This window comes from Stenella coeruleoalba (genome assembly GCF_951394435.1).
Source record: "Stenella coeruleoalba genome assembly, chromosome: 1".
NCBI classification, from domain to species: Eukaryota; Metazoa; Chordata; class Mammalia; order Artiodactyla; family Delphinidae; genus Stenella; species Stenella coeruleoalba.
Window position 1 is genome coordinate 6,823,503 of NC_137169.1, and position 27,127 is coordinate 6,850,629.

The window sequence follows — 27,127 nt, forward strand, 5'->3', positions numbered from 1 at the left end:
GCGGCGGCCAGTAGACACCGAAGGAGGGCACCTGGGGGCCAGGGAGGGCACCTGGGGGCCCCGGAGGGCCGGGAACGGTCGGGAGTGGGCCCAGAGCTCGGGGACTGTCCCCACCCAAGTCCTCTGTGTCCCCTGCCCGGTCCTTCCAGGCCCCGGGACCCGGGCACAGCAGCCTCGGGGTCTCAGGCCGCCTTTAGGCCCTTGGGGGAAGGGGGTCCTTTGGGCGCCCAGGGATCTGGGGGCTCAGAATAGGGAGTGGCCCACTGGTCCGAGGCAGGGACTGTCCCTGCTGGGGTCTTGCAGGACCCTAGCGTCAGGCCGACCTGAGGTGTGTGGGCCGGGCTCGCCCACTGCAAGTGTCTTTTTGGTTTTGTGAACTTTCCACGTTTACTTCTTACCCGCGGGAGCTGAAAACGGGGGCGGGGAGGAACAGGGTGTCCCATCTCTGGCCCTCGCCCTCCCCACCCTGCCCTTGTCTCTGTCCTGCCTGCACTAGGAAGGGGACCTGCCAGTTGAAACCTATTTTTGCCTTGGGGTTTAAAATGACAATAATAAACAACACTGATTAACCCAAGGATATTTTGGTTAATTGCACATAGCAGGCCAAGGTGTGTCACAGGAACACGTACTAATGTTTCCAAGAAACGGACCTGTGCTTGAAACTACCTCTGTTGAGAGCCAAAGAATCACTTTTAAAGTCAAAGGAAAGTGACCAGACCCGCGTTCTGCCAGGGCGTTCCTGACTTTCTCTTTCCCATCCTCCATACAGTTTGATTCATTACAGGGAAATCATATTAGGATTTTATCGTTGAGGGAGAAGAGGACCCAAAGCTAGTTTTCCTCTTTCTTCGAGGGCTGTGTGTTAGGTCCACCCTAACCTGTCACAGTGGGGAAAGTGCTTGCTAAGATCCTTGCTTGTCAAGGATTCTGACGTGAAGATTTGGGTCCCAGATCTCAATTCCCAAATCATTATTATTAACATATATTATTACTATTAAACGTTATTATTAACATAAAATGTAAATATGTTAGCACAGGATTTTAGAAGACTTATCAGAATCTGAAAACAGTGGTTATTCTGGGATGTGAGATTAGGAATGGTTTCAATCCTAGCATATGTTTACATTTATATGTACTGAGTCTACTACTGTCCTAGAGGGGGGATACAACAGGGTGCAAAAAAGAAAACAAAGCCTTGTCCTCAAGCAGCTTAGACTCCAGTTAAGAAAGCAGAATTCAGTCAGATAAATACACTGATGAATTTATAACTACAAAAGAACTCTAAAGAAGGGAGTTGAGGGGCTGGTCAGGGAAGGCTTTCCTAAAAAAGTGAGCTTGGGGCTTCCCTGGTGGTGCAGTAGTTGAGAGTCCGCCTGCCGATGCAGGGGACACAGGTTCGTGCCCCGGTCCGGGAAGATCCCACATGCCGCGGAGCGGCTAGGACCGTGAGCCATGGCCACTGAGCCTGCACGTCCGGAACCTGTGCTCCGCAACGGGAGAGGCCACAACAGTGAGAGGCCCGCGGACCGCAAACAAAACAAAACAAAACAAAACAAAAGTGAGCTTGAGCTGAGATGGGAAGGAAGGATGAATAGAGCTTACCTAAGCAAAGGGGGGTGGGGTGGGGACGGGGTGGTGGAGAGAGCCTTCCAGATAGGGAATAGTATGTGCCAAGGTCCTGTGGTACAAGAGAAATTGCAATCAGTGTAGCTGAAGAGCACAAAGCAGAAAGGAAGGCTGGACGGAGAAGGAGGCTGGGGAGGTAGGCAGGGCCAGACTGTATTTAGCACCTATAGACCATGTGAAGGAGCTTCATTTTTGTTCTAGGAGCAGAAAGAAGGCCTTAGAGGGTGGAGGGTGACCAGATTGGTGTTTTGAAAAGTTTACTGTGGCTGCCTAGAGGAGAACTGATGAGGGGACAAGAGACCAGTGGATTTGGGGAAGAGGAGAGGGAGGTGTTCTTTGCTGCAGAGCAAGTGAAATATGCCAGTGACTTGGACCTGCGTGGTGGCAGAGATTAGAGAAGCAAATGCATCTGAGAGACATTTAGGTTGTAAAATTGACAAAACTAGGTGACTGACACCAAGGGGAATTAAGAGGATTTTTGTATCACTTTTAAAATAAAACAAACAATAAAAATGGTCTATCTGAAAATGAAGCTTTTCAGAATTAAAAAAAAAAGTTTGTATAGGAAAATTTAACCAGGATGTAAGCTGTTGAATTAGCATCACAAAGCAGGTCGGCAAATCCCTGGGCTCTTCTTGAAACCGAGCAGGACCCTGTGGTGCTCTTGGGCACAGAAGCCTTTCTGTCCCCCCCCTTTCTTGTTTGTAGGGAACAGACTCCAGCCTCCATGACCGTCCCTCAGTTCCAAAGGGCAGATTTGAACAGTTGCCAATCAGGGACGGGAAGGGATGCAGAGACAAGGGAGGAACACCCAAGAAACAATAGTGCAGCCTTGGGGCAGGTCCTGGTTCTGCCTCCAGGGATGCACATGACAATATCTTTAAGCTCTTTATGGAACTAAAACCCCCAACAAATGGAAGATGTCAGCATTCTTCATTCCAGAGAAGGTTTTCAAGAAGGCCACAGGAGGCCAGATTAAAGGAACCACAGAAGCTCATCAGATTACCTGAGACCAGATTAAAGGAGTACAGGCCCTGCACACACCCTAATCTTATCAGCAACCCCATCCTTGAACTATAGCTATAAAACTCCTCACCAAATCCTCCCGGGTTGGGACATACAGTTTGTGAGGGGCACGAGCCCACTGTGTCCCCCTTTGCCTGGCAAAGCAGTAAAGCCATTCTTTTCTACTTCATCCAAAACTCTCCGAGATTTGGCACTACCACAGATACCGAGTTTCCGGCATCATTCTGAGACCAGATGATACCAGGACTTTAAGTCACTCTTGGTCTCATCTCTCCTAGGAATGTTCTGGAATTTTAAAGTTTTGTCGTGGGCCTCTATTGTACAGACTGCTGCGGCTCCCCCAACCCATCCTCAAATCCATTTGCCCAGTCCTTCTAGTAATAGAATTTGGGGCAGGACCTGAGGCTGCCCAAAGGAAAGACTAGGTTTCCCATCACCCTTGCGGTTGGCAGGGACATACGACAAGTTCTATCTAAAGCGACGTATGTGAAGGTGTCGCGTACTGGCTTGTAAGAACCTTTCTCTCTTCTTTGTTCCTTTTGCCATCCTGCTGCCTGGAATACGGGTGCCACCAGCTTGGGCCACAAGGTTGAAGCCACACAGGACAGAGCAAGGAGATGGAAGGAGCTTGGGTCCCTTCCCCTTCAAAGTGCTGCTCCTGCCCAGACCACTGCCTGGACTTTCCATGAAAGAAAAACACTCCTCCTTTTCATTTTCTGTCACTTGCGGCCAAACCCATTTCTTACTGATATAACCATCAAACATTTGCCTGAAAGTCTGTTAGGACAGAAAATGGGAAAGGACCCTTGAAGAAGCTGTGAAGACATCTCTCTCTCTCTCTCTCTCTCTCTCTCTCTCTCTCTCTCTCTCTCTCTCTCTCTCTCTATATATATATATATATATGTATGTATGTATGTATTTGTTTGTTTTGACTACAGCCTAAATCGGGTTTTAAAATGTGATGACATGGCTCTCAACTGGAAGCGAATGGCCTAAGAACACTCATTTTAAAGAAGAAAGTGAGAACCCCCTAGCTGCTGGGTGCAAATGTCAGTGGAGATTTACCCAGGCTGCTGTTTTCATTAGGACTGTATTTGTTTTTTGTGTTCAGATTTTAAAATTGCGTGGGGGTCTGCCGCAACCCTATTTTCCCCTTAAATCCGGTTATTTACTTATGTGGCATATGATAGAAAGTGGAGTTCTTTAGGAACATGTGCATCGCATTATAGCAGAAGCGCCTGCACGTGCCTCGGAGGGCACAAAACGAGGCTGCTACCAAGGTGCAGAGTGAGTGTGGATTGCTTGATTGGAGGGAGGGGTGGGAAGGCAGGAAAGAGCTCTGGGTCATCCCCATTCCAGGTGTAGATAAGGAAGAAGTAATTAGCAGGTCCCGGCATGCATCCAGCTATCTACACAGGCAGCGCTCCTGCTGCAGGGGGCCTGGTAGGATGACACAAGACTTCCCAAGCCCAGTGCCCAGTGGGGCCAGCTACACCTCACCCAGGCCTGCCTGGATTCTGGCCATCGGAACCCAACTCTGCAACGTAGGTGGAAGGAAGAGGGAGAAACCAAGCCTGGTCCAAACCTTCTTGCTCCACAGGCCAAGATTTTATCAGATGCCCCCAAGGCAGAAAGGCTGTGGCTCATGCTGACACACCCGGTGAGTAAACTTCAGAGATGATACAAGGTTCCTAAGTTTTCTTTCCAAGAATAGAATTTGACCTCACCTATCAGAGTGCCCATGCACTAAAGAGTGACCTTTGGGAATCATGGACAGAATGCATGAAAGCCAGGGGCTCAGGAAGCTTCTCAGGGACCCAAGTGGTTCGTTGGTTACACATTGCCTTGGGTAGACAGCTCTTTTTTTTTTCAAACTGTGGTAAAAAACTTATAACAAAAATTGGCTTTTTTAGGTGTACATTTCAGTAGTGCTAAGTATACTCACTGTTGTACAACCAGTCTCCAGAACTTTCTCATCATGCTAAACTAAGGCTCTAAATCCATTCAACAATAATTCCCCCCAGCTCTGGCAACCTCTGTTTTACTTTTCGTTTCTATGAACCTGACTACTTTAGTTGTTTCCTATAAGTGGGATCGTAGAGTATTTGTCCTTTTGACTGTCTTATTTCACTTAGCATAATGTCATCAAGGTTCATCCATGTCGTGAGCAAGGATGTGGAGAAACTGGAACCATTGTATGTTGCCAGTGGGAACGTAAAATGGTGCAACTGCTGTGGAAAGCAGTTTGGTGATTCCTTAAGAAGTTAAACAGAATTACCATGTGACTCAGCAATTCTACTCCTAGATATCTTTTAATTCCAAAAGAGTAAAAACAGAAACTGGCACTCAAGCAAATATATGTATCTGCATATTCACAACAACGCTATTCACAATAGCCAGAAAGGGGAAACAGCCCACACGGCCACCAATGGATGACTGGATAAACAAATTGTGATATATACACACAACAGATTATGCAGCTATAAAAAGAAATGAAGTCCTGACACAAGCTACGTGAACCTCGAAAATATTATGCTAGGTGAAAGAAGCCAGGCACAAAAAGGTCACATACTGTATGATTCTATTTATATGAGAAATCCAGAAAAGGTAATTCCAAAGAGACAGAAAGCAAATTGGTGGTTGCCGGGGGCTGCGGGGAGAGGGGATGGGGAGTGACTGCTTAATGGGTGTGGGGTTTCCTTTGCAGGTGATGCAGATATTTTGGAACTAGATAGAGTGGTGGTTATATAACACTGTGAAGGTACTAAATGCCGCCGAACTGTACACTTTAAAAAGGTTAATTTTCTGTGAATTTCTCCTTAGTAAAAGGAGAAATTTGCCCGTGTCTTTGCCCGTGTCTTTCTTTGCCCGTGTCTTTCTGACTCTGGGGTTAGTGACCTTACATTAATAGTGTTAGAGGATAATTTTCAAGAAAAAAGGTAAAAATTATGACATTTTTCCTTCCAGTTTTATTGAGATGTAACTGACAGCACGGTTTGAATGTAAGGTGTACAGCATAATGGTTTGACTCTCGTGCATCACGAAATGATTTAGTGAGCATCCGTCATCTCCTATAGATACAAAATATAAGAAAAAGAAAAAAAATATTTTCCTTGTGATAAGAATGCTTAGGATTTACTCTCTTAACTTTCATCTATAACAAGGTTCCCCAACCCCCAGTACCGGTACCAGTCCAGGCCTGTTAGGAACCGGGCCGCACAGCAGGAGAGTGTGAACCTTCACCTGCTGCTCCCCGTCGCTGGCATTACCACCTGAACCATCCCCACCTGCCCCCCAGCCCCGTCCGTGGAAAAATTGTCTTCCACCAAACCGGTCCCTCGTGCCACAAAGGTTGGGGACCTCTGATATATAACATACAGCGATATTAATTATATTTATCATGTGGTACTTTACATCCCTAACATTTATCTTATAACTGGAAGTTTGTACCTTTGGACCACCTTCCTCCAATTCCCTTCCCCCTGCCTCTGGCAGCCACGAATCTGACCTCTTTTTCTGTGAGTTTGTTTGTTGTTTTTGGAGTATAATTGACCTACAGCGCTATGTTAGTTCCTGGTGCACAACACAGTTATTCTATATTTCTATCCTTTTCAAAGTGATCACCACGATAAGTCTAGTTACATGAAATAGGTCACCGTACAAAGATACTACATAGTTATTGACTATATTCCCCACACTGTACATTTCATGCCTGTGACTCATTTATTTTGTAACTAGAAGTTTGTACTCTTACTCTCCCTCATCTATTTCTCTCCTCCTCCCACCTCCCTCCCCTCTGGCAACTGCCTGTTTGTTCTCTGTAAGTATGACTCTGAATCTCTTTTGTTATGTTTGTTCATTTGTTTTGTCTTTTAGATTCCACATATAAGTGAAATCCTAGAGTATTTGTTTTTCTCTGTCTGACCTGTTTCACTTAGCATAATACCCTCTAGTTCCACTGGCAAGATTTCATTCTTTTTTATGGCTGAGTAGTATTCCACTGTGTGTGTATGTGTGTGTGTGTGTGTGTGTGTGTGTGTGTGTACCACCTCTTCTTCTTGGCTGTGTCTCCCAGCTTGCAGAATCATAGTTCTCTGACCAGGAATTGAACTCCTGCCCTTGGCAGTGAAAGTGCAGAATCTTAACCACTGGACCGCCAGGGAATTCCCACCACCTCTTCTTTATTCATATTTCAATGGACACGGGTTGCTTCCATATCTTGGCTATTGTAAATAATGCTGCAGTGAACATAGGGGTTCATATATCTTTTCAAATTAGTGTTTTCATTTTCTTTGGATAAATACCCAGGAGTGGAATTGCTGGGTCATATGGTAGTGCTATTTTTAATTTTTTAAGGAACCTCCATACTGTTTTCCATAGTGGCTGGGCCAGTTTACAGCTGGGCCAGTTTACATTTCCACCAGCAGTGCGAGGGTCCCCTTTTCCCCACATCCTCATCAATACTTACTTTTTGTCTTTTTGATAACAGCCGCCCTGAAAGATGTGAGGTGATATCTCATCGCATTTCCCTGATGATTAGTAATACTGAGTATCTTTTCATGTGCCTGTTGGCCATCTGTATGTCTTTGGAAAAATGTCTATTCGGATCCTCTGCCCATTTTAAAATTGGGTTGTTTGGGGCTTTTTGATGTTGAGTTGTGTGAGTTCCAGCATCAGTTACCTACAACTTGCAGAATTGTAAGCTCAAAGGTAGTACAGGGGCAGAGTGCTGTACCAGCGGGAAGGATGCTGTAAACCATGCGCGACTTTCCCCTGAAGCTCACACTCTTCCCTACAGTCCGTTGAAAAGAACCTCGGTGGGAGCATCGCAGATATCAGCACAGGCTGTAAATCAACGCCACCCCCGCCTCCCGCTGGTCCGTTGTTGAACGGTTACAGCGTCCCACAGAATCTAGTGCTACGTGACGCCCCAGGGCCAGAGAATACATTTTACGTGTCCAGCCTGAGGCCTTAAGGAGCATATTACGGAATCTAGAAGCCCAGTGGGTACTGCCGGGCCACCCAAGTTCTCCTTGAAGCCAAGCCCTGCAAGCATCCGCCCACGCTTTTGAAGCCCCCGGAACCAGAGTTCCTCTAGGTCTCCTGGGTCTGCAGCAGCTGCCTTACCTGGGAGCTTGTGAAAAATACAGACTCAGACTCCACCCCAGACCCACTCAATCAGAACCTGCATTTTAACCAGAACCCCGGGTGGTCCCGGCTCTCAAGAAAGTCAGAACCACTGCTCCACGCTTTTCCTGAACGTGGCATCGGCGACTCTCCGTGGACACCCAGCCCCGAGGTCTCCTGGATCTGTGCCCAGCCAGGGCGGACTCACCCCCAGGGCTGACACAGCGTCCCCAATGCTCTCCTCGTCACTCATGTCACTCATCATGGCGCTGGTTGGGTAACTTCAGACAGCACCTGCCCTCCGACGCCCAACGCTCCCCGTCTGCTTTTCCTCCTGGGGTGGTGGTGCCGAGACAGGGAAGAGACAAACGCTGTCTGCTGGTGTTTGAGAGAAGCTCTCCCAGATGCAACAGGTCCAGGCAAATCCAGTGATTTGCTGGGTGCCAGGGAGAAGAGAAGCTACAGAAAATGTTAGCGAAAGGGAGAGTCTGCTCCCATCTCTGACATAATGGTCATGGGAAATTCCCCAGATGCTTGTTAAATAGGTACTGCTCAACAAGAGCAGGTGTGAGATTGTTCCGTCTGGAACTGGGCCTGGGGCACTGGAAACAGAGGGGAGGATTCAGCTGTGGGGAAGGGGCAGGAAGTAGTAGACCCTTCAGGGGCTCTTAGGTAACACAAGAAAAGCTGACGGAGAATAATGACAGCTGCGTCTTGTAGAGCTTTCCTCTGGCTCAGTCCTTGTACTAAGCACTGGGTCTCATGTTAGTTTCATTATTATCTCCTTTTTAGATGAAATCGAGACTAAGAGAGGTCACAGTTCTTTGCCCAGAGTGACACCATTAGGAACGGCAGAGGCCTGGTTGACCCGGTTTCTCTCCTTCCAGAGCCTCGTTGTTCACACACCTGTCTCTCCTGACCCCCTTTCTTGGACCATGGTTTGTCTGCCAAGACATGGCTGGGTAAAGACGTGGCTGCCCTCATCAGCATCACTTTACTACCCCCAGGAGACTGGCCCAGAAAGATATAAGTTGCAAGTGTCATCTGGAAAAAAATAAAAGCTCGACGTAAGGGCTGTGAGTTGAGTTTTATTCAGTATCTTACTGATGACTATGGCCCAGGATACAGCCTCTCAGAGAGCTCTGAGAAACTGCTCCGAAAAAGGTATTGGAGGAGCATATATATGAAATTTTTTGACTGGGAAATACATGTAGCCAAGCCTACATCTTGTTAAAAGATTAATGCTAATCACAGAAAACAGATATCTCCAGTTAATGATGTTAGTGCTTTGCTATGCATGGGAAGGTGCGTAGAATCTGGGGTCATCAAAATTCTTTCTCAGACATGTATCTTAACTATCTTGGGCCCCATGTGCCCAAAACACAGAGTACTTCATCCTGAATTCCTTTCAGGGTTTGCTATAGGTCAGGGGCTAATTACTTCATCCTTGTAGAACTGGAATTGTGGGCAACATTTTTTTGTTTCCACAAGTAACTTCTACTTCCCTCCAAGAACTTTTAAGAAACCATGCATTCTTGAACAGAAAGCATCGTCACAGTTTCCACCCAAAACTCTTGAAATTCTTCACCTCCAGATGCTTACCCTACTATGCCCACTGATGCAAAACTGGGATGTCGTGACCCTCGCCCAATCCCCAGCACATTAAAAGGCCCACCTTAAACCACACTTCAAACATGCTGCTAAAGGGAATTCCCTGGTGGTCCAGGGGTTAGGGGTCCATGCTTCCATCGCAGGGGGCACGGGTTTGATCCCTGGCTGGGGAACTAAGATCCTGCAAGCTGTGCTGTGCGGCAAAAAAAAAAAAAAAAAAAAAAAAATTCACTAAATATCCCACTAAATGTCCCTCCCACTCTGAGACCCTATTAAGGCCCTGTTGGGAGTGCTTTTCCTTATCCTGCAAGCAATGCACGGCTTTGCCTTATCAACAGGCTGGGCCGACTCTATGGGAGGCCTGCAACCTGTGTGGTCACTAGGGCCTCTGTTGAGAAGCGTGACCTCATTTGGCCCCAGATGTAATAAGAGCTCAGTAAACATTAGCTGTCAGCTATTATCAATGTCCTGACCCCATAACACCAGGCAAACCTTTCCTTCATGGAGCCTGGATTCTGCTCCAATAAGTGATTCTGAGTTTTGGGGTTTATTTTGGTGGGGGAACCCACATGCTTCATTCAGAAAGTCATTTAGGGACTTCCCTGGTGGCGCAGAGGTTAAGAATCCTCCTGCCAATGCAGGGGAGATGGGTTCAAGCCCTGGTCTGGGAAGATCCCACATGCCGTGGAGCAACTGAGCCCGTGCACCACAACTACTGAGCCTGCGCTCTAGAGCCCGTGAGCCACAACTACTGAGCCTGCATGCCTAGAGCCTGTGCTCCACAACAAGAGAAGCCACCGCAATAAGAAGCCCGCGCACAGCAACGAAGAGTAGCCCCCGCTCGCCACAACTGGAGAAAAGCCTGTGCGCAGCAACAAGACCCAACGCAGCCAAAAACAAACAAACAAATAAATAAATATATTTTTTTTAAAAAGAAGTCATTTACCTCTTCCTCCCAAACTTCTAACTTTTTGGATGTGAAAGGCTTAAGCCCCACGTGCATGCTGGGCTGGCCCTAGCGTCTCACCCTGTGCCCAGAACCGGGCAGGCTCTGGGGGAACTGGCCAGGTAGAGTGGTCCCTGGAACTTCTGGTCTTTATGGACACCGTTGCATCTCAGAGGTCTGCTTAGAAGGCCGTGGAGCAGAGGGAGGTGGTCTTCAGGGTGTCTGCTGGCTAAGGGCAGAAGCAGGGAGCCAAGCAAGAAGGGAAGAGAAGGGCTTTCCAGGGAGAGGGGACAGCATGGGGCAGGAGGGAGCAGCACCGTGATATTGTGATTTATCATCAGAAATACATTATTTGGTCTTCATCCCATCCTGGCACATAGATCCTAAAATCTTGGAATCTCCTCAGCATTGAGAGTGTCTCTGTTATGTCAATGAGGTGACTTTTGGAAAAGCCCCTAGGTAAGCAAAGGATGGGGCTGGTTGCCAGGGGAACCAACCCTGTGATTAGGGAGTTGGAAATTTCAGTCCTACGCCGCCAGCCTCCTGGGAGGAGAGAGGGGCTGGAGGTTGAATAAACCACCAGTAGCCAGTGATTTAATCAATCATATAATGAAGCCTCCATAAAAACCCAAAAGGACAGGAAAACACAGAGGTTTGGGGAGAGTAGGACTTGGAGGACATGGAAGTTCTGTGTCCCTTCCCCATACCTTGTCCTGTGCATCTCTGCCATCGGGCTGTTCTTGAATTATGTCCATGGTAATAACCAGTGATCTAATAAGTAAAATGTTTCTCTGACTTCCGTGAGTTAATCTAGCAAATTAATCGAACCCAAAGAGGGGGTCTCCAGTGGGAATCTCCAGCCTACGGTGGTTGGGCAGAAGCCCAGGTGACAACCTGGACTTTCAGTTGGTATCTGAAGTGGGGAGACTGTCTTTGGGACTGAGACCTTCACCTGTGGGTATGATGCTGTCTCCAGGTAGACAGTGTCAGAACTGAACTGCAGGACACCCAGCTGGTCCTACAGCTGGTGTCAGACGATTGCTTGCTGGGGTTGGGAGAAACCACAAGCATCACCAGCATGGAAAGGTGTGCTGTTTGCTGGAGTGAGGAAGGCGGAGGTGACTCCAGAGAGGGGGACTCCAGAGAGGAGGCCTGAGGGCTTGGACTGTTCACTGCATCCCCTGGAGTCCCTCAGGCCGGGTCGCCTGGCCAGACTGTGCCTTGGGTGGTGCTCAGAGCCTCCCTAAGCAGGATGAGGGGGCTGGTGGGAAGGTCGGGGAAGAGGTGATGAAGGGTCACCGAGGGGAGATGGGGTGGATGGGGAGAGGTACACAGCACCTAATGAGTGGAGGGTCTCGGGAAGGTCTCTCAGCGCCGGCCGGGAAAGGCTTCTTCCATTTTCTCACAGGTAAGCACGTAGCATCTGGTTCAAGGTATGGAGACCAAGGCAAGAGAGAGTAGCTAAAACACCCTCCCAAGTGGTTGCCCGGAAGAAACAGGACAGGACACTGCTAATTTTGTATTGTTTAAGTTTGTGTATGCTGTATCTTTTTGAGTGTAATAATTTTATTGTTTTTATTTTTTTTAATTTCTTTTTAATTTTTATTTTATACTGGAGCGTAATTAACAATGTTGTGTTAGTTTCAGGTGTACAACAAAGTGATTCAGTTATACATATACATGTATCTATTCTTTTTCAAATTCTTTCCCATTCAGGTTATTAGATAGTATTGAGCAGAGTTCCCTGCTCTATAGTAGATGCTTGTTGGTTATCTATTTTAAATACAGCAGTGTGTGCATGTCAATCCCAGACTCCCAATCTATCCCTCCCCGCCAGTTGCATCTTAATAACAAAATTAATATAAAAAAGATGCAAGGCATTTCTAGGGGCTGGTCAATGTATTTTTAAATTAATTAATTATATTAAGACTTTATTTTCGTAGAGCAGTTTTAGGTTTATAGCAAAATTGAAGGGAAGATACAGATTTCCCATGTGCCCCCAGCTCCTACACCTGCACAGCCCTCCCCAGCATCACCACCTCCCACCCAGGTGGTACCCTTGTCACCTGGGATGAACCTGCACTGACACGTCATTATCACCCAGAGTCCAGAGTTCACATTAGGGCTCACTCTTGGTGTTGGACATGGTGTGTTTGGACAAGTGTGTATTGACAGGTATCCATCATCATAGGGTCATACAGAGTGGTTTCACTGCCCTAAAAATCCCCTGTGCTCCACCTCCCTCACCCCAACCCCTGGCAACCACTGATCTTTTTACTGTCTCCATAGTTCTGCCTTTTCCAGAATGTCCTATAGTTGGAATCGTACAGCATGCAGCCTTTTCAGATCGAATTCTGTCGCTCAGTAAAGCATGTAAGTTTCCTCCATGTCTTTCCATGGCTTGAGGGCTCCATTTCTCTTTAGTGCTGCGTAATACGCCATTGTCTGGAGGCAGCAGTTTATTTATCCATTCCTCTGCTGAAGGACATCTTAACTACTTCCAAGTTTTGGGCACTTATGGATAAAGCTGCTATGAACATCTGTGTGTAGGTTTTTGTGTGGACATAAGTTTTCCACTCATTTCGGTAAATACCAAGGGGCGTGATTGCTGGGAAGAGTATGTTTAGTTTTGTAAGAAACTGCCCAACTCTCTTCCAAAGTGGCTGCACCATTTTGCATTCCCACCGGCAGTGAATGAGAGTTCCTGTTCCTCCACATCCTCGCCATCATTTGGTGCTGTCGATGTCCTGGATCGTGGCCACTCTAAGAGGTGGGTAGCGGTATCTCGCTGTTTTAACTTGTGTTAACTGGTGGCACATGATGTGGAGCATCTTTTCACGTGCTTATTTGCTATCTCTGTATCTTATTTGGTGAGGCGGCTGTTAAGGTCTTTGGTCCATTTCTTAATCGGGTTGTTTGTTTTCTTATTGCTGAGTGTTAAATGTCCACTGTAGGGCTTCACTGGTGGCGCAGTGGTTAAGAATCCGCTTGCCGGGCTTCCCTGGTGGCACAGTGGTTGAGAGTCTGCCTGACAATGCAGGGGACATGGGTTCGTGCCCCTGTCCGGGAAGATCCCACATGCCATGGAGCGGCTGGGCCCGTGAGCCACGGCCGCTGAGCCTGCGCGTCCGGAGCCTGTGCTCCGCAACGGGAGAGGCCACAACAGTGAGAGGCCCACGTACTGGAAAAAAAAAACAAACAAAAAAACAAAAAACAAAACAAAACAAAACGAAAAAGAATCCGCCTGCCAATGCAGGCGACAGGGGCTCGAGCCCTGGTCCGGGAAGATCCCACATGCCGCAGAGCAGCTAAGCCCGTGCGCCACAACTACTAAGCCTGCGCTCTGGAGCCCACGAGCCACAACTACTGAAGCCTGCATGCCTAGAGCCCGTGCTCTGCAACAAGAGAGGCCACTAGAATGAGAAGCCTGTGCCCTGCAACGAAGAGTGGGCCCCACTCGCCACAACTAGAGAAAGCCCACGTGCAGCAACGAAGACCCAACGCAGCCAAAAATAAATAAATAAAGATAAAAATTTGAAAAAAAAAGGGTCTGCTGTATATTTTGGTAACAGTCCTTTATCAGATGTGTATTCCCCCCAATCCCCAGTTTCACTGAAAAATAATTGACACACCTCACTGTATAAGTTCAAGGTGTACAGTGTGAAGGCAATTCACATACATTGTGAAATGATGACAATAGGTTAGCATCCATCATCTTGTATAGATACACAGATATGTCTTTTGCAAATATTTTCTTCCAGTCTGTGGCTTGTCCTCTCATCCTCTTGACAGTTGATGTATTTTTAGCTTTACAAAATCCAGAAAGTAGAACAAATAAAAAAGGAACGCTTCTGGGAGCAAAGTTCCCAAGATGTAGCAGTTAAAAAAAAAAAAAAAGACTTGATGGCAGGGCTGCAGGGCTGCGAAGGTCTGCACCGAACGAGGCAGCTGGCTTCGATGGCTGGTTTTGGAAGGCTGCTTCCTTCAGAGAAGAGCCCTTGTGCGCCAGCAGTTCCCGGCCACCGGGGAGCCTTAGTTGCCACTGCAGAGGGTCACCGGGTGTCGGGACAGAATCACGCAAGAAGGGAGACATGGTTGGTGGCCCAGTATCTGGAGTGTCTCACTCGTGAGAGTTTAGCCCTAAGCTGCGGGTCCTTGGAACTTGGCTCTGTTGATCCTCATATGGGACGGGGCCTTGGAATCTGTATTCTAAACACCACCACCCCTGCTCCCCAACCCAGACGAGGGATTCTATCAGGCAAACTCAGGAGAAGCTGGCTATACCAACCAGGTGGCCACCTACCCGACAGCATTTGCCCAGAGAGAAGGACACAGACGTGGTCTCCAGGGCCCAACCGTGTGGAAAGCTCTGGACCTGCCCCACAGCACAGGCCCGTCTGAGCCGCACTGCCGACCCGCACCCACATCAACGGCAGTCGGTTTACCAAATACACAAAAGAAATATAGTTTATTTAATTTAAAATAGCAAGACTTTGGCCTTGACCCAGACGGTCAGGGTTTGCATTACAATTCTGCACATGCACGAAACCTCCCGCGATGCCATTATGCCGAGATGGGAAGCCTGCAAAAATGTTCTTTTCTTGCTATGGACACAGGCAGAGCTCTGTCTGCACCCTTAACGCTGGGCCAAATCATAATCTTTATTAAAAAACAAAAACAGACAGACACGACTCTGAAGCACAAAGAGGCAGAAAGTGTTTCGTAAACCTGAGGAAAAGACCAAGGTTCAGCAAGTGCCTGAGAAGAGAGGGGCTGGGGGCTGAGACACAGCCCCTGTCCAGGCCGAGGCCACACAGCTGTGCCCGGGGGCTGAGGGTGGATAAACATTAAGTACACTGGCCGAGAGAGAGAACCCACGGGCGCCCAGCCACGTGTAAGAGGAACGCGCTTCTGTCTGGCTCTGATCCGAGGCAGGAGACCCTCCTGGGCTTCACGATGGTGCTGTTTGCAACGCTCCGGGCACCAGCACGAGCCCCTCCCCTGCCCGCATGTGTCCGCCACTCGCAGTAACATGTTCACCCGTCTGCAGAGACAGGGTGGGGAGCAGAGGGAGGGAAATGGAAATACTCAGCAGCGGCAACTCACAGGTGGAATGAGAACGTGAGGGAGGCCCGGGCACACGGAGATGTTCTTCTCTGAGCCCCGACTCCCTCTGCGGGTGTTTTCCGGCTGCAGCCGGTCTGGGGAATCCCAGGTCTCAGGCCTGTCCTTAGAGGCCATGCCCAGCGGGCATCGATGTTGCACCATCTGAGCCAAGGCCTCTGGGGCCCCCTTCAGAACAAGAGGTATTCGAGCATCATTCCCCCAGGGCCCATACTCTAGCTCAGCCGTGAGTCACCTTCTCTTTTGCAGCAGGCAACTTCCTGAATTTCTGCTCCATTCTAGAAGCTAACGTGAGGCTCTCTACCAGCTAGGCACCCATGATGAGCTGTAACGTCTTTAGGGGAACCCTGGACTCCCCTCACGTGGGCCATTTCTGTAAGGAGACCGCCTTACTGACAAGTAGCTTTCTGTAGGGCAGCCCAGAGCTTTCTTTGAATCCTAAAGGGATGTTTCACCTCTTGCTGATTTTCATAAAACCTTCTTTTAAAAAGGGAACCCAAAAGGAGCGTTTTGGACCTAGTTCTGTAGAGAACTATTACTTTCAGAGTCTCTTCCTATTACAGATTTTGCTTTTGAGAGTAAAAGTGGAATCAACAGGAGGGTGTGGCTTTGGTTTTAATCCAGAACCCTTTTACAGGTTCAGAAAAGCAGTTTTGCAGAGTTCTCATGGGCCCCAAGGGAGGGGCACCTATCAGGTTAGTTGTACTTTTCTTCCCCAAGGCCCCGCACGCACAGTGACAGTTACACCTCCCACTCTTAGCCAGTGGCTTCTGTGACTGAACAGAGAAATTGTTTTCTGACCTAAGACGAAAGGGTTGGTGGAAGAGTCATAGGTTATAGAGATACGGATGCTTCTTTTAAATCCGTTTTCTTTTGAATCACCCCATGATGCATGCGTCACTCTCCCCAACCAATCCCCCAAACCTTCACCTTCAGGGAGGAATCAGTATTTGGGTGTTCCCTAACCCTCTGGTCGCCTTTCCTATAAAAAATTAACCTAGGAAGTGAACAAGCCAGATCCTTCCCCGACTCACCCGTTTCAGTCTTTACAAGAACAGACCCAAGTGACAGTGGGGCGTCTGCGGGGACTTCTGCAGTGGCCTCTTCCTGTCCTGTTCCAGCCCTCGCATTGGAGGAGGGGCCTGCATTTTAATTTTAAGTGCCTGGGGGAGACAGGAGTCTGGATCCTGGCCTCTGCTTGAAACTCAAACACAATCCATACATCAAGGGCTGGCAGCCCGTGGAGAGGACTCAGGAGGCCCCAGGAGACCAGCTGCCCTGCAGCTGTGTGCGGCTGTGCTCATGCTGGTCACCAGGGGGGAACCTCCTGGTGAAAGGTAACTGGCCCTTTCGTTGACCAGCAAAGCCATCCGAGAAAAGCCAGGCTCTCGGGGGAATCTCAACGCCCTGACAAACCAGGAGTCTGCTCTGTGATACTTCAGTGGGGGCCACGTCGCTGGTACCCCCTGACATTTTCTTGAGGATGGGTGCCCAGTGTACATATATCTCTATGTGCTTTTCCCACCAGTGTGGGTCCCTCCAGCTGTAAACAGTGCTGTGTGGTCATGAGGCCGAAGACGCCCGGACCGCCAGGCAACCTGGCAGTGATCGGGTCCCACGGGTTTCCCTGAATCTCAGTGCAGCCCTCATGCTGGCGAACTCCCCTGCGTGCAGAAGGATGCGGTGTGAGGGGGTCGTGCTTGAGGGTCGAGGAGGTAGACAAGCCGAGTCTGCGCTGCTCCCCACGGGGCTTGAGCTTCGGCAGCCGAAGGCGGACAGCGCAGCTGACGCCCCGCTCCCTGCAGAGGGGACTCGGCGCCGCCCGCCCCAGGTCGGCAGCACCCACGCACAGAACTAGGGGGGCAGCAGCTCAGGTGCTTGGAAGTTCATCCGCGGCCCGCCTGGGCCCCTGCGACTCGCCCGCCCGTTGTGGAGGGCGCAGGGGCCTTGGGGGGCCCAGCGGGCTCTCGGCGGCAGCGGAAGCCTGAGGGCAGCAGCAGGAGCAGAGGGAGAGGAGACGAGTCCGGACGGTGCGGGTGCAGAGGACGAACGTGATGCAGTTGGCGCCCCCCTGAAAGGTGTTCCCGATCCCCTGGCAGGGAGAAAGGGAGAGGCGTGAGTGCCGGGGCCGGGGCGGGCCTGAGAAGCACACGCAGGGAGGCCGGGAAGTGCTGGGGACCCAGGAACCGGTCCTCCACCACTGAGGCTGGTCTGCGGGGGACCCTGTCCACGTGGGCCTTGGGCTGAGCACCGGGCAGGCCTGGACTTGCAGGCGTGTCCCCGGGTCTTCTGGGCTGGGAAGGACTCAGGGTCAGTCAACTCTCCCGGGGCTACTCCTAGGCCACTGGACAGCAACTCAACACCCCCGGGCTGCCCCCGAGCCACGCTGACCTTCCATCTTCTCTCATCAAGGCTCCCTGTGGGGCAGCGAGCAAGGCGAGGTGGGGCAGAGCCCCCGCCTGCCTGCCTGCCTGCCGGGTACAGGGATCTGACCCTGCTGACCCCCGCGGTCGGCCGGGAGCCGCGAGGGCGGGGCGGGGCGGGGGCGGGGCAGACCTACGTGCAGAACCACGAGCACTGGCGTCCGCACTGCCGGGGAGCCACAGAGGGTCAGGACGAACCGCACGGTGCTCCAGATCCGGAGGCAGATGAAGATGAGCGGGATGAGGGCCAGCTTCCTATCGGCCGCGGAGGTGCGGCGCTGGAGCTGGTGCGCCTGGGACACGAGGGGCCGGTACTCGGAGAGAGCCTCATGCTGCGCGAGGAGCACACAAAGCAGACGTGAGCGACGGGGCCCTCCCGCCCCCTCCAGCCTCACCGCAGGCTGCCCTCCCACCGGGACGCGGAGGTCGTGAGCCGCGCAGTACCTGAGGCCGGCAGCCCAGGTTCCCACCTCTGCCCGGTCTCCTCCATCCACTGTCTGCTCCACACCCCACGTGGGTGTCTAAAGCACGTCGGAACCTTCTCAGGTCCGAAACACATGCCTGCTCTCGACCCCCAGCCTGCTGCCTGCTTCCCCATCTCAGCTAACGGGAGCCCCGTCCTTCCAGCCGTCCAGGCCCCAAACTTGGGAGTGGCCTTTGGTCCCTCTCTCTGTGCGACAGCTCACGTCCGATCCATAGGTAAGCCCTGCAGGCCCTGCCTTCAAAACAGACCCAGACCTGGACGTCCACTGCCACGGTGCAAGCACCACCACCCCTTCTCTGGAGAGTTGCCACTGCTTCTTCACAGGTCTCCCTCTATCTCCCTGACCACCCCACCCCGTCCCCACTGCAGTCTCACTCTCAACACAGAAGCAGCGTGGCTCGTTGAAAACCTAAGTCGGATCAAGCCAGTCTTCCACTCAAAGCTCTTGGTGTCTTCCCATTTCACACGTTCCTTACGATGTCCCCAACCCTAGTCTAGCTCTGACCTCATTCCTGTTACGTACCCGCTGTTTACTCTTCTCCAGACACATGGGCGTCCGAATGCTCCAAACATGCCAGGCACACCCCACCCCAGGGCCTTTGCACAGGCTGTTCCCTCGAGCTGGAATGCTCTTTCCCAACCGCCTACGTGGCTCACGCCCTCACCCTCTTCAAGTCTTTGCTCCAGTGTTGAATTCTGGATAAGGGCTATCCTGACAACCTATTGAAACTGCAAAGGCGTTTCCCAGGTGGTCCTGTCCCCACCTCCAGCTCTTTATCCTTGTCTGCTTCTCATAGCTCTTCTCCTCCTCCTTCCTGGACGCCATTCACCCTCGTTTATCAGGCCCATCGCTCACGGTCATCCTCCTCCAGAAGGCAAGCCCCCCTGCCCCCCGGCCCTGCTGTGTCCCCCCACCCCACCGCCTGCCCCACAGCAGGGGCTCTGCCCGAAGCTGGGACAGGAAGAAAAGGGGAGCAGCCGCCAGCTTTGGTTTCCCTGCTCCTCGGAATGCCCTTCAGGGACAGGAAAGGCAGTTCCAGATCACAACCGAATTTCTAAAAATAGATGAAGAAAACACTGCTCCATAACAAAGGTGTGTTTTTGAGCCTGGTCCTCTGTGGGGGACACTGAAGGCGCAGGTAAGGAGAAGAGCCACACCCCTTGGCATCTCTGAGCACCCAAGCTGCTGCAGCTCACCTGCTCAGAGCACGTGCTTCCTCCCCGGGGCCTTCAGCACCCAGAGAACGGCACCACCCATCCCCTCCAGGACCACACGGGTGGGCGGGGGAGCTGGGCACTAGCCAGGGCTGCTGATCCACTCTTCCTCAGGGCAAGGCTCGCCCAGTTCATTTATTTTTAGCTCTCCCTCCTAGCTAGAGGCAGGGAACCACCCGCACATTCTCACCTCCCTGCTCACTAGTGTTCCTTTTCTCTGGAAACACCCGCAGAGCTGTAGGAGAGGACCATTCTCACATGGGGGGGGGGTCAGCCTCACAGGCAGGACCCCAGGCTTCCTGCCTCCGCTACAGGAAGGGCAGGGAGGCCGACAGACACACGAGGGACTCCCCTGGTGCTCCAGTGGTTAAGAGTCTGGGCAGGAGGGAGAGCTGGCGGTGCCAATTTAAAATCTGGTGGTCAGGGGGACTTCCCTGGCTGTCCAGTGGTTAGGACTCTGTGCTTCCACTGCAGGGGGCACGGGTTCTCAGGGAGCTAAGATCTCGCATGCCCTGCAGCATGGTCCCCCCAAAAACACACACACACACACACACATGAAAAGGCAGCTGGGGGAGGGCATGGGGAGGTCCTGGGCAGAGCCTGGTGGGGCTCCTGGGAGCTTTCATCGGGGAGCCCGGAACCTTCCCAGGGCAACGGAAAAGAGGAGGTGAGAAGGGCAGCCCCGGCCCAGGCAGGAGACCAGCTAAAAAACTCTAAGTAGACAAAGAGGATCTCAGACCCACCGGTAAGCCCTGCCAGCATCTCTGTCAACGACTCCAAGCTGAGCCAGAAGAGGGCGGCAGGGAGGGGAGAGAATCAGGTGAATTCTGGAGTAAAAAGAGAACCCAAAGTGTGCATCCCACATACAGGGTGGCGATCACGTGTCAGCTGCGAGGAGCACCCTACACACTTGGAAATGACCGCTGAGCCAGCAGCACACCCGAAAGTCAAAAGTTGGGGACATTCTCGCCTACGATTACAGCCTTGAAAACTCAGAGCAAAACAGAAACACAGGCACCACACCAGCAGAATGAGCTTGGAAGTCTATCCCCAGAGCTTTCACGATGTTACTGCTCCAGCCCCGTTTCATCTTCCATCGTAATTACACTTCTCCTTCCTCCTAGGAGGGCAGGATCCATGCCTGAGCTCTCATTAGCATTCCCACCGACACACAGAGCTTTTGTGCATAGTAGATGCTCAATAAAAACACACTGAATGAATGGTTGAGCGGATCAACGGATGGGCTAACCTGAGGCTTTTTGGGGTAGCAGTTTGCTTGTGGCTAGGAGAAAGCCCATACTTTATATGTGCGGAACCAGTAGTCCAGAGCAAGGAACAATTTGGCCAGATCATCAGAGGGAAACCATTCTTTCCTAGAATTTCTGGCCAGAAGTCTAGGAGACTTCAGAGCAGCCCAGCCTATTGATTTATGAATTCCTGACAGCCTGAAAAGTCTACCACTTATAATATTTTAATCATCAAGGAGAAAGAAGTGAGTTATTTGTATCGCTGATTGTGAAAGCCTGTGGCCTCCTCTCCCCAGGGGCACGCCAGTTCAATTCTTAGTTCATCTTTCATCCAAATTCCTCTCCAGGTTAAGCGACCGTGGTGATCTGTCCAGGAGGGGGCAATAGAGAGCTGCGGCCCAGAACACAGGCTGAGCCTGCAGCCTCCTCGGCTTCACAGCAGGTCAGTCAGAGTTGGGCGAGTCTGGGGAGCCCCTTAACTTCGGTGAGCCCCCGTTTCCTCATCCACACACGGAGGATAACAGGACCCGCTCCCGACAGGGCTGCATAATTAGCAAACCAGTCAAGCCACGATGCTTATTAATTCAGTGCACGTCACGGCGCCTGAGGCACAGCAAAGCCTCCGTCACTCTGGTCGGTCACCAGTCCCGTCCCCTACGGCAGCCAAGCCCGACGCCGGGACACGGTGGCCACACAGAGCTCTGGGCCGGGGCCCCGCGGGGCACCTACCGCTCTGTTGATGTGCTTCCGGATGAGGAGGTAGATCACGGGCAGCGTGACGTAGGCGAGCATCTCCCACAGCTTCCCGGTCAGCAGCATCCAGAGCACGCGGTCCTCCGCCTCCAGGTCGATCCAGCACCAGCCCACGGACACGTCCGAGGCGTCGTAGCCGATCTTCCTTAGAGTGACAGCCGCCACGGTGATGACCAGCGGAATCCCCCAGCTGAGGAACAAGGAGCAGACAGGGGGCTGTGAGGTGAGACCCGGCTCCCGGCAAAGCCAGCGAGGGCGAAGGGACCGGGATGCCGTGTCGGCAAGAAGGACGGTGCTCTCCCAAGCGTGCAGCAGACAGTGTTCCCGGAGAAAGGAGGGGCGGGCGTCCTCAAACCCCCCCACCCAGCCCTGCTCTGCCCAAGCCCTGCCAAGCCCGGGGTGCCCTGGCCTCCCTCCCAAGCCCTTGGAGGCCGGGTTCTATTTCAGAATTGCCAGGCTCCTCGGAGACGGGCGCTGGGACGCCGTGGCATGGGGACGGCCGGCTCCTTCCCGCACCGAGGGGCCTGTGCACTGGCCTGCAGACACCAGCCCACGCGGACAAGCCTCACCCACCACCCCGCCGACAGGCCCCCCGGCCAGCCTGGGCCCAGGGGTGCACACACTGGTGGCCCGGGGTTGTCTGGGTCCCGTGCACCCACAGCAGGAACCAGAAGAGGGGCCCCGGGCTCCGGGCGGACACGTCTCCTCGGTCCTGAGCCCTCCTTGCTCTACGGGAAGGGGCGGGCACTGGCAAGGGTCCAAGGGGCCCACTAAAGCCCAGACCCTGGGGCGGGGGCCCCCTCTCAGCGCAGTGCTGGGCTGACTTTTCTAGAGTTTGCTGCAGTGGCGACACAGCTGGGATTAGGGCTGAGCCCCAAGGCCCCTCCCCAGTGGTCCCCGCGCGAGTCTCCTCGCCAAGCCTTTTAAATCAGCCTTTTAAAACACAGAGAAGCTATGTGGCGGCCCGGCAGGGTGGTTAAGAGCTTGGACTGCGATGCAGCAGGCTGGGTCCGAGTCTCGGCCCTGCCCCACGCGGCTGCAACACATCTGTGTTTTTCTCCACAGAGTGGGGTGACCACGGTGCCTGGAGCAGAGCCTCGTTGCTGGTTGTCACGAGAATAAACTCATCAGCGTTACATCCAGCATGCGGGACGGGGTGAGCGTGTCCGCATTTACGACCAGTGTTGTCAGTGAGGCTTGTCCCCAGGTCCCAGGATCCGGGCCTGCGGTGTAGCCACCAGGGATGATGAGGCCTGCGCGGTCTCTGCCCCCAGGAGGACACACGGGCCTACGTGGTAGGTCGGCCGCCCAGAGAACAAGCAGTAAGTAAATAGGACAGTGTCATCAGGAAAACGTTTAGTTCAGAACTGGTTCTGTCTTGAGGGCTCTGTGTAAGGGATATCGGCTCTTTCTGAAAGAAGGTCGTAGAACAATGATGAGGACACAGTTGCACTTAGTCTGTTACCAAAACGAGGCTACAAGGGCTGTGATTTTATAAGGGTCTCCAAATGCCGCAGGGCCGGGGACGAGGCAGGGCAGGGATGGCGAGGAAAGGGAGAAAGTCCGCTTCCTGGGCCCAGGAAAGACTTGGTACCTCCTCCCCTCACTGGCCTCTGCAGGAGGGACCAGAGCCTGGGGCGGGCCACTGGGTGCCACCCTCAGCTCTGCTGCCCCGACAGCCCAGCAGAGACAGAAGCAGCACATCCTCCCTGAAGTCACAAGAGCACGGAAGGGGCCAAAACCCCATAGAAATTAAAGGATGGTGGGGACTTGCCTGGTGGCACAGGGGTTAAGAATCCGCCTGCCAATGCAGCGGACACGGGTTCAAGCCCTGCTCCGGGAAGATCCCACATGCCACGGAGCAACTAAGCCTGTGCGCCACAACTACTGAGCCTGCGCTCTAGAGCCCGCGAGCCAGAACTACTGAGCCCATGTGCCGCAACTACTGAAGCCCTGTGCCTAGAGCCTGTGCTCTGCAACGAGAAGCCACCACAGCGAGAAGCCCGTGCACCACAACGAAGAGTAGCCCCTGCTCGCCGCAAGTAGAGAAAGCCCGCGCGCAGCAAAGAAGACCAAATGCAGCCAAAAATAAATACATAAAATAAATAAATTTATTAAAAAAACAAGGATTATGAGAAAGGTACCAAGTTACACTTCAAATGGATGGAGTGTGTCTATTTTAAATGTTTGTGCTATGCAAAGTTATTGATCTGGTGAGTTAATGTATATTAGTATCAAACCAAAGGGTTACTGTTTTAAAACTCACGCCATCCTGGGATTTTAGGACAACACATGTCAGCTATGAGCTCCACGAGGCGAGGGCCATGTGGATTCACTGCTCTATCTTGGCATCTACACCAGTGCCTGGCACACGACAGGGGCAAAACTAGGACCTGCTGAACGAATGAATGAACGAATGAATGAACTGAATGAATGAGTGAACAAATGAAGTTTGAACCAAGTGACTGAGACAGCTTTTCCCAATTTACTCTTTAAATATTCACTGCAAGGACTTTACTGAAAGGAGGTGAAAGGCTTTTAAAGGGCTGAACCGGAAATCCTGAAGTTAGAGATGGGAGAGCAGTGCTTAGGGACCAACACCCGGCAGGACTGGAGCGGAGGATTCCCACCCCAGCGGGATGGGGGAGCACAGGCTTGGTGGGAGGAAGCAGCTTCTTTCCCTCCTCAGCATCTCTACGGCCCCTGGAGACCAGGGCCCCTGGTGACAGCCCCACATTTCACAACTTTAGGTTTGTTGTACAAAAGCTACCCAGTGACGTATTTCCTCTGTGTTACTGGGCTGTGCCTGGAGCTGAACCTGTGATGGAAAATTGCTCGAGGGAAGACCAAATAGACGGCTTTGAAAGGGCTGAGCACGTGGGTTGATCAATCAGAGCTGCTGTTTGAACTCAAGCACAGACAGCAGCTCTGCTGAGGCCAGAAGCTGCCTGGGGAGGTACCTGAGTGGAGGTGGAAGAAAAGGTGACCTCAGAGAGCAGTGGGAATGGAGTGGGAGGGACGGTCTAATAACCCCGCCAGGCAGGCTCTACCAGACTCGTAATGTACAGGTACGGACAATGGTGTGCTGGTGATGTTTTAACATCAGAAAGCCATCTACGCACGCGCGTGTGTGTGCGTGCGTGTGTGTGTGTGTGTACGTACAGAAACATAAACTGATTATGAATTTTACTGATCTAAAGGACGCGGGGCACACAATTTGTAAATAATAATAAAATACACAATACTCCTTATCGTACATTCCACATAGCCAACTGATTCTCACAGGAGGCTTCTGTTGAGTTTTGCAGAACTCTGGTATCTGCAGCCAACCTGCGGTCGCAGTCAGCCAATGAGAGTAGTTCCGTGATGAGAAGGTGGCTGACCTTTTCATTTTCCTTAATGACTAAGATGGAAGTGAAACGAGGAAGACCTGGGGGACCAGACGAGAGCTGGGACTTCACTGGGTCGACTTGACGTGAGCAACCTCTCTGTGGATCAGGTAATACTTTTCCAACACTGGAAGAATGTTTCTTCTTTTTTCCTGCTCTGGGACATGGCCCCTTCTCATCACCTCCCCCTGAAATATGCGGCTTCCCACCTGCCCCGACGTGGCTGCCGCCAGGGCTTAAGTACAGAGACAAGAAACACTTTTGCATTTAATCTTTACTACTAACACTTTCTCTATCACTTTCTTAAATCTAGAACAGGGGTCCAGCAAACTAGGGCCCTCAGACCAAATCCGGCCCAATCTGTTATTTATTTATTTATTTTATTTTTTAAATTGGAGCATAGTTGATTTAAAACGTTGTGTTAGTTTCAGGTGTACAGCAAAGTGAATCAGTTATACATATACCTATATCCACTCTTTTTAAGGTTCTTTTCCCATATAGGTCATTACAGAGTACTGAGCAGAGTTCCCTGTGCTCTACAGTGGGTTCTTATTAGTTATCGGTCGTATATACAGCCATGCGTATGTGTCCATCCCAAGCTCCTGATTCCGTCTGTTTTTTAAAATAAAGTTTTACTGCAGACAGCCACACTCACTCGTTGTACATCATCCATGGCTTCTTCCAAGCTGCCAGAGCTGAGCTGAGCAGTGGCATCGGAGGTCGCATGGCCCACAGATCTGAAAATACTATCTGGTCCTGTACAGGACAAGTCTGCTGACGTCTGCTCTACAAATCAACAGAAGTATAATTAGGGGACTTCCCTGGTGGCACAGTGGTTAAGAATCCGCCTGTCAATGCGGGGGACACGGGTTTGAGCCCTGGTCCGGGAAGATCCCACATGCCACGGAGCAACTAAGCCCGTGCACCAAAGCTACTGAGCCTGCGCTCTAGAGCTCACGAGCCACAACTACTGCCCGCGCACCTAGAGCCCATGCTCCCCAACAAGAGAAGCCACCGCAGTGAGAAGCCTGCGCACCACAACGAAGAATAGCACCCGCTCACCGCAACTAGAGAAAGCCCAAGCGCAGGAACGAAGACCCAGCACAGCCATAAATAAATAAATAAATAAAATAATTTTTTTAAAAAGTATAATTAGGACCTAAGGAGTTTTGAGTATGTTACTTTTGTTTTTAATGCAATTTATTTAATTGTAAGTTTATATAATTTAATTTTTAACGATGTTCTATCTAACAATCAGCCCACAAAATGCCCTGAAATTTAACAATCGGGTCCCACAAGCCAGCTCCAGGCCACCACCGGACAGAGGATGAAAAGGATAGGGGGCTGAAGCTGCCCCGCCCCAGGCTCTCACCTATAGAGCCAGGAGAAAATCTCTTTGGCAACCTCAATACGCCAAGCTGTTCTCTGGCCAAGTGGCCACCCTGAGTTTTAGGTGGTGTCCAACTCTGGGAGGAACTCTACAGAGACATGTGTGACCTAATTCTCACTTTCCAGAAACGTCTACTGCTAATTTCTGACATGCACCACCTAAGTTTTTTATCCCTCCAAAAAAATAAAAAGCAGCCCTCAATCAACAAACAAACAAAATCAGAACAAGTAAGATACAGCTTAACAACAGCACATGAGAAACAGACCAAGGGCTGTAGCTGACTGGGACCCAGAAGGTGTTTGGTCGGAGGGGTTGCCCTGATGCCCAGACGTGGGTGATGGAGAACGGCCAGCAAACTGTCCTGCCTCCGTGTGGACACCTGGGACCCACATTCTAAACCTGAGACTGTGAAGCTGTCACCAGAGCGGGCATGTGAGGGCGTGCTGGGCCTGGAGCTGGGCCTCGAGTACTGGAAGACTCTTGGGGACATCCTGCTAGCAGAGCAGACTCAGGCGGCTGAAGGAAAGGACAGGCATCCTGCTCAGTCCCAAAGCCAAGGGCTAAACCGGCAGCGTCCCCCATCAGGGGAAGGAAGCCATGTGACCACGTGCAGGGGATGCTACGAAAGGCACTGAGGAGGGACATGGTTAAAGCAGGTGACCAATGAGGCTCCTTCTCTCCAAACCTGTGATGCAGGCAGAGAAGAAGCATGGCTGGGGTCACCTAGATGGAGAGGGCCTGCAGACCACTCTCTGAGCAGAATCCC

General features: G+C 51.4%; 1 protein-coding gene across 2 annotated transcripts in view; it reads right to left on the reverse strand.

The window, feature by feature from the left end:
- The window catches only part of LOC307195692 (solute carrier family 2, facilitated glucose transporter member 5), a gene marked incomplete at its 5' end in the record, with an annotated part of 59,237 nt that overhangs the window by 24,616 nt on the left and 7,494 nt on the right, over nucleotides 1-27,127 (reverse strand). Inside the window, one exon of one of the 2 annotated variants that reach the window (XM_079940038.1) lies at nucleotides 21,559-21,772. In XM_079940038.1, coding sequence (XP_079796164.1) covers nucleotides 21,559-21,772 — 214 coding nt within the window. Of the gene's footprint in view, nucleotides 1-7,987; nucleotides 8,042-21,558; nucleotides 21,773-27,127 lie in introns of those variants that run through there. The other variant, XM_079940039.1, reaches the window with a different exon arrangement.